Here is a 5493-nt window from a genome sequence, read left to right as displayed (position 1 = left end):
ATATATATATACACCACAGACTGCTTGATCACCTTGTCTGAGGCCATCTCAGGGCATCTCCAATTGTAAAGGTAATACTGCTTGTGTACATCTCCCATTCTGAACTTAAGGGGCTCCAAAAAAGCTTTATTATCCATTACATCCAGAGCAGAAAACACATCAAACCTTCTCTGAACAGAAAAGCAGATAGTACAAGGAGTGATGAGACCAGAACAAACAATACATTTAAAAGAATCATCATAGTTTGGATGTGACAGATGGGCAGTAAATGTCTTCATATGAGGCACAATCTATGTAGTCAGCTATATTATGTTGATATTTCCTTTGACTTACTGCTTTACAGATGATAAGGATGTCCTCCATTAGCTGCAGCAGCGGGGTAGCCTTGCTGATGCAATAAAGAACACAGGCTGCCTTCAAGCCTTTATGCACAAGGTGGTTCAGAGCTGATGAGGGAAGTGTGTAGAAACTCACCATGTCAGTTATGGTCTCGGCCATGCTCTGCATAAAAAGTGACATTAATACAGGACATGACAGCTAGATGTCTGAATAAAACAGTTTAAAGATCCATTTCATCATACTGACCTCCACAACATATGTGTCAATCACACCATCTTGAGGCAGAAGCCAGTGCTCAACATCCTCTAGGGTCAGAGAAGGAGAGAGATGAAAAGCCTTTAGATGTTCTCTCAGAAGAGCCTGAACCACTGGCATATCCTGCACAGTCATGGGGCGAAGGCCTGTGGTTTTTGTTGTCTGTTGTTATAGATATAGAGGAGAGAGATTATTGGTGTAATTAAAGGATGTGCAAAGTCCAATGAACTTACTCTGGCATCTCAAAAATTGACTCCAAACAGAAGCAATGTAACTATATATATCAAAGTGATTAAATTTGTAGCAAAAATGAGTACATCCTCCTGAAAATTACTATATATATACAGATATATATATACATATATATATATATGGACACTTAAATATTCATTTAAACATATAGACAGTAAAATCAAATAGAGCATAAGGGTTAAAAAAAAGTGTCATGTTACATGATGGCCCTCAGGAGGGCAGTCTGACCTCAGGGAGCCGATTTAGCTTGATGGCACGCTGCAGGGTCATGTTACGAGTGAGAGAGGAGAAATTCAGCTCAATCAGCTTGCGTGGGTTCAGTGACCTGTGCCAATACCTTTTAACAACCATGGAGAGAAACAGACTTTAGTTTGAAACAATACCACAAACAGCAGTGGGGGTCTGGGAGAGTAAGAGAGATATCCTTATAACTTCCATCATACCTACAGCTTGCAACAGGTTTTGGTAGGACCGCACTGGTGCTGTAGATTGCTTGAGATATACCCTGCTGATGCACCCGTCTGGTGAGCTCCCTAATTAGAACTGGTGCCACTCTTTTTGAGCGAAGTTTTTTGTGTACACACAGGAAGTTCACCTCCACCATCTTTAGCTCTCTGTGGAGTATTTTTACATTTACATCAACCAAAATTGTTTAAATCATTTTAACAGACTGAGAAAATTCTGCACTTACATGTCTAATACTTTAATAGTAGCAGGAATGGCACTTATGAATCCCACTAGTTTTTGACTGGACTTAACTCGAACTCCACAATGCCACTGTGATTGCCATCCAGGGGGGCACAGAGCCCTGCATTCCATAAAGCAAAGTCCATAAAACATGAATACAAATAATAAGATTATAGTTACTTTTGTAGCTATATGTCAAGAAATAAAACATACCAGAAACATACCAGAGCAAGAACTGTGGAGAGTAGTGCAGACAAAATGTGTTGTCATCCTCCTCTGTGTAGTTTTCATTCAGCAAGTCACACAGTTCTCTCAGCTACAATTACATAGAGACAGATAAGCTAACAGTAGAATGTCAGTCTGCCAGCATTTTTTTTTTTTTTTGGATGGCACAAACTCAGTGGTGCCATGGTTGACATGCCAATAGTCTATCCAGCATTTTTACTGCGCTCTAACAGAACATCTACAATCATAAAAAAAATACTATCCTACTAAGAATTCCTAAACTAAACTAAATTCCTGCAAAAAAAAAAAAAAAGTCCTTCTACCAGGATGTGGTAGTGCCATTTTGCACCTGCAACTACAAAATGAGTTTTTGTACAAAATTTGTGATTTAATAATAATACATTAAGATTTTTTTATTATTTTTTGCAATGTTAAATGTGTAATTCTTGATGTTTATTTATGTAAATGCTGCATGACATGACATGTTTAATGAGTGTGCATTGAACATTCAAGTAGCATTCCAAATGGAGCGGAAAGCGGAATTGGGGCAACAACACAACAACTGACAAACAGCTTTTATGGCTTACAGGTAAGTTGATTTTCTAAAATCACAAAAATAATACATCAAACATCAAACATGACATATTCCCTAACTTCAAATTGATGTGTTTCTGTTGAATATTTGCTTTATATAAATGGCAGTGTTTTTGAAAAAGCCTATTTTCTTAGCTACACTTGTATAGAAAGGCAAGCATTTTTAGCATTTAGTACACCTCGCTTTACCAGTAATTAAGATTTGACTAGTACAAATGTGAATTTCAGATATCTATTATGCGATTTAGTTTAGATTTAGTCTCTTTAGTTTTGTTTTCTACTGTGAAACAATGGCCCTGGACAGTGTTGCCACCTTGTGGAACATCTGATTACTGCAAAAAATAATTCAATGCGCATGTGCGACCTGCGCGTACAAAGTATGCAGTGGTGGGCTGTCAGGGCCTAAATCTAAAAAAAATTTGTTTTTCATAATTAATTTAATGTGTGTCTGAACCTGTCTAAATTCAATTACTGTTTATTTCAGTTCATTACGATTCTATTTTCAGAAATAATATGGTAATATAGCTAGCCTTCCGTTGAAGCTGTCATTTTCCATTTGATCATAACTTTGACTGATGTGTGTCATCAGCCAATCAAATTTTGATGTGTAGTGACAGAACGCCCCAGAGGGCCCAGCGATGTGTCGGCGCTAGCCCCTGCTGATGTCATCATCCGTTTGAACTTTTGGCGGGTTGTGAACGATGTAAGTGAACTAAGCTATGGCCGCTGCCTTCACACCTCTTACCGATCCTGTTTTCGATCTCCTTCGTGTGCCTTTTTCAAGGTGCTCGTTTGGAAAGAAGAAAGAGATCATTTCAAAAGGAAGACCTACACCTAAGCTGGATGGGCTGACCAAGGCCGGAAAAGGTTTTGTGCAGCACTTCAGTGAGGGTAATTACGACCGCTATGACTGGCTAACGGCTAGCATCGAGCGGAACAAGCTATTTTGCTGGCCGTGTTTGCTTTTTAATACAAGTGAGGGAACATGGAAGAGCACAGGTTTTAACAGCCTTAATAGCTTCACCAACAATCCGGATAAGCGCAAGTAAGTACCATTTTGATTAGCCGTCGTACCTACAATGTTTGTGCACTGTGTAAACAATGAGTGACATATACGCACGAGAGATCACTTCTGGCGCTTGCGTAAACTACAAAGAAGAAAAGAAATGGGTGAAAGGAGTAATAACAGGGATCCCCACAGATGTAACAGTTGAAAAGATTAAGAGAGGTCTTACGGGAGGCGCAGTGGTTGATGTGAAAAGACTAAAATGCAATAGGAATAATGAAAAGGGAGACAGCCTCTCTGTGATGATTCATTTTGATGAGGATAAGCTGCCTAGTAAAGTCTTTTTGGGATTTATGAGCTTCTCGGTCAGGCCCTATGTACCCCCTCCTCTAAGATGTTACAAATGCCAAAAGTTTGGGCATGCAGCGGCTGTATGCAGAGGCAAACTGAGGTGCGCAAGATGCGGCGGAGACCATGAGTATGGCAAATGCGGGCAAGGAGTTAATCCCAAGTGTTGTAATTGTGGAGGGGATCACAGTGCGGGATATGGAGGATGCAAGGTGAGGAAACATGCGGCTCAAGTTCAGAATGTTAGAATACAGGAAGGATTGTCATACTCTGAGGCTCTAAAACAGGTAGGAAAGAATTTGGAATCAGGAGACAAAAGTAAAGAAATCCTTCAACAAAAGACTGATATGGCAAAGGAAAAAACTAAAGAGAAATTTGGGATTAAGAACAATGTTGCATTTGTTACTTTTATGGCAGAAGTAGTGAACTGTTTGGCACAAACTGAAAGCCGGACAGAGAGAATCAGAATTATAATCAAAGCAGCGGAAAAGTATCTAGAGATCGAAGGTATCTCGGTGGATATGATTAATGAGAACTGAAAGATGCAGACAACATACACCCAACCAGGATGTGGTGGTACATAATGGTGCTTTTAATATTTCAGTGGAATGCGAGAAGCTTAATAGCTAATGGGCAAGAATTAAAAAAATTCATTTCTGATTTGGAAAATAAACCTGATATAATATGTGTTCAAGAATCATGGCTCAAACCTCAGTTGAATTTTGTTTTACAAGGATATGTGGTTATTCGGAAAGACAGGAAACAAGGTAATTAAACAATTATATAATACATAAACAAAACAACAATAGATATGTAAAATAATGAAGTAAATAAGTACGTGTACTTTCTTTTTTTCTTTTGTTTTTTTTTCCACAAGAAAAATATTAAAGACATTGTTTAAAAAAATAAAATAAAATAAATAAATAAATAAATTGCACAACAGTACATGTGCTCTTGCTTCAGTTTTGTCCACTGGCTGACAGTCTTAGTTTGGCACAATCAGCTTGTAACACTCCAAAGAGAAAGGAAAACTTGAAATCGCATCATATGACCCCTTTAAGTATGAAAATAAGTGAAGTGTTAAGAAATACGGCAGAATAAGTAATTGGCAAAAAGAAAACTATAAATAGTAAAAAAGTAGTCCCGTGGTGGAATAATGAGTGTAGTAAGGCAGTTAGGGAAATGGTAATATTTCAGATAATATGAGGAGATATAGGGAACAGAAAGTTAGGGAGAATGCTCACATTTATGTAAAGAAGAATCCATCAGGAAGTATGTTAGACTCAGAATTAACTTTGTATGAGTTAAAGAGAGCGCTTGCAGGGGTCAAACATACTTCTCCAGGCAAGGATGACATATGCTATGAGATGATAAAGCACTTATCAGCAGGGGCGGTTTCTCCATTAGGGCGATTGGGCGACGCACTACCAAAGCGCGAAAGGGAGGGATTTTTTTTCTTTCACATTCAACCACAGTGTTACGCTAGCTTTCACTGTTTGTTCTGCCTCTAAATAGTCCAATCAGCGTCGAGTCGCGTTTTGTGTAGTACCGCCCCTTTTTGGGCGATTTCTGTCAGACTGAGAATCGCCCCGACTGCTCTCATAGACTTCCATGCAAAGATAATTTTTTTCGAACTGCAGGCTCTCTAATGCAATCTCTATGAGTTCCGGGAGGGCTAGCACTAACGTGCTTTCGTCATCATGCGTAACCTTAACTTGTGCAAGGATTGGTGGGAACAGTGACATCCAATAATATTTAAAAACTATTTTGAATTTTAACAACAAGAA

The 5493-nt window shown here is 38.7% G+C and overlaps 1 protein-coding gene across 2 annotated transcripts in view; it reads right to left on the bottom strand.

Moving 5' to 3' along the window:
- Positions 1-5493, bottom strand: part of nmt1b (N-myristoyltransferase 1b) — a 24326-nt gene that overhangs the window by 240 nt on the left and 18593 nt on the right. Inside the window, exons 5-12 of one of the 2 annotated variants that reach the window (XM_016452635.1) lie at positions 1758-1849; positions 1538-1654; positions 1290-1460; positions 1075-1183; positions 586-756; positions 475-501; positions 334-388; positions 89-170 (exon numbers count right to left, since the gene is read on the bottom strand). In XM_016452635.1, coding sequence (XP_016308121.1) covers positions 338-388; positions 475-501; positions 586-756; positions 1075-1183; positions 1290-1460; positions 1538-1654; positions 1758-1849 — 738 coding nt within the window. In that variant the 3' untranslated portion in view covers positions 89-170; positions 334-337. Of the gene's footprint in view, positions 1-32; positions 171-333; positions 502-585; positions 757-1074; positions 1184-1289; positions 1461-1537; positions 1655-1757; positions 1850-5493 lie in introns of those variants that run through there. The other variant, XM_016452634.1, reaches the window with a different exon arrangement.

Source organism: Sinocyclocheilus anshuiensis, unplaced genomic scaffold (assembly GCF_001515605.1).
Source record: "Sinocyclocheilus anshuiensis isolate Anshui unplaced genomic scaffold, SAMN03320099.WGS_v1.1 scaffold1755, whole genome shotgun sequence".
NCBI lineage: Eukaryota > Metazoa > Chordata > Actinopteri > Cypriniformes > Cyprinidae > Sinocyclocheilus > Sinocyclocheilus anshuiensis.
Note: the sequence above shows the minus strand (reverse complement) of the source record. Positions and strands in the feature narration are given on the sequence as shown.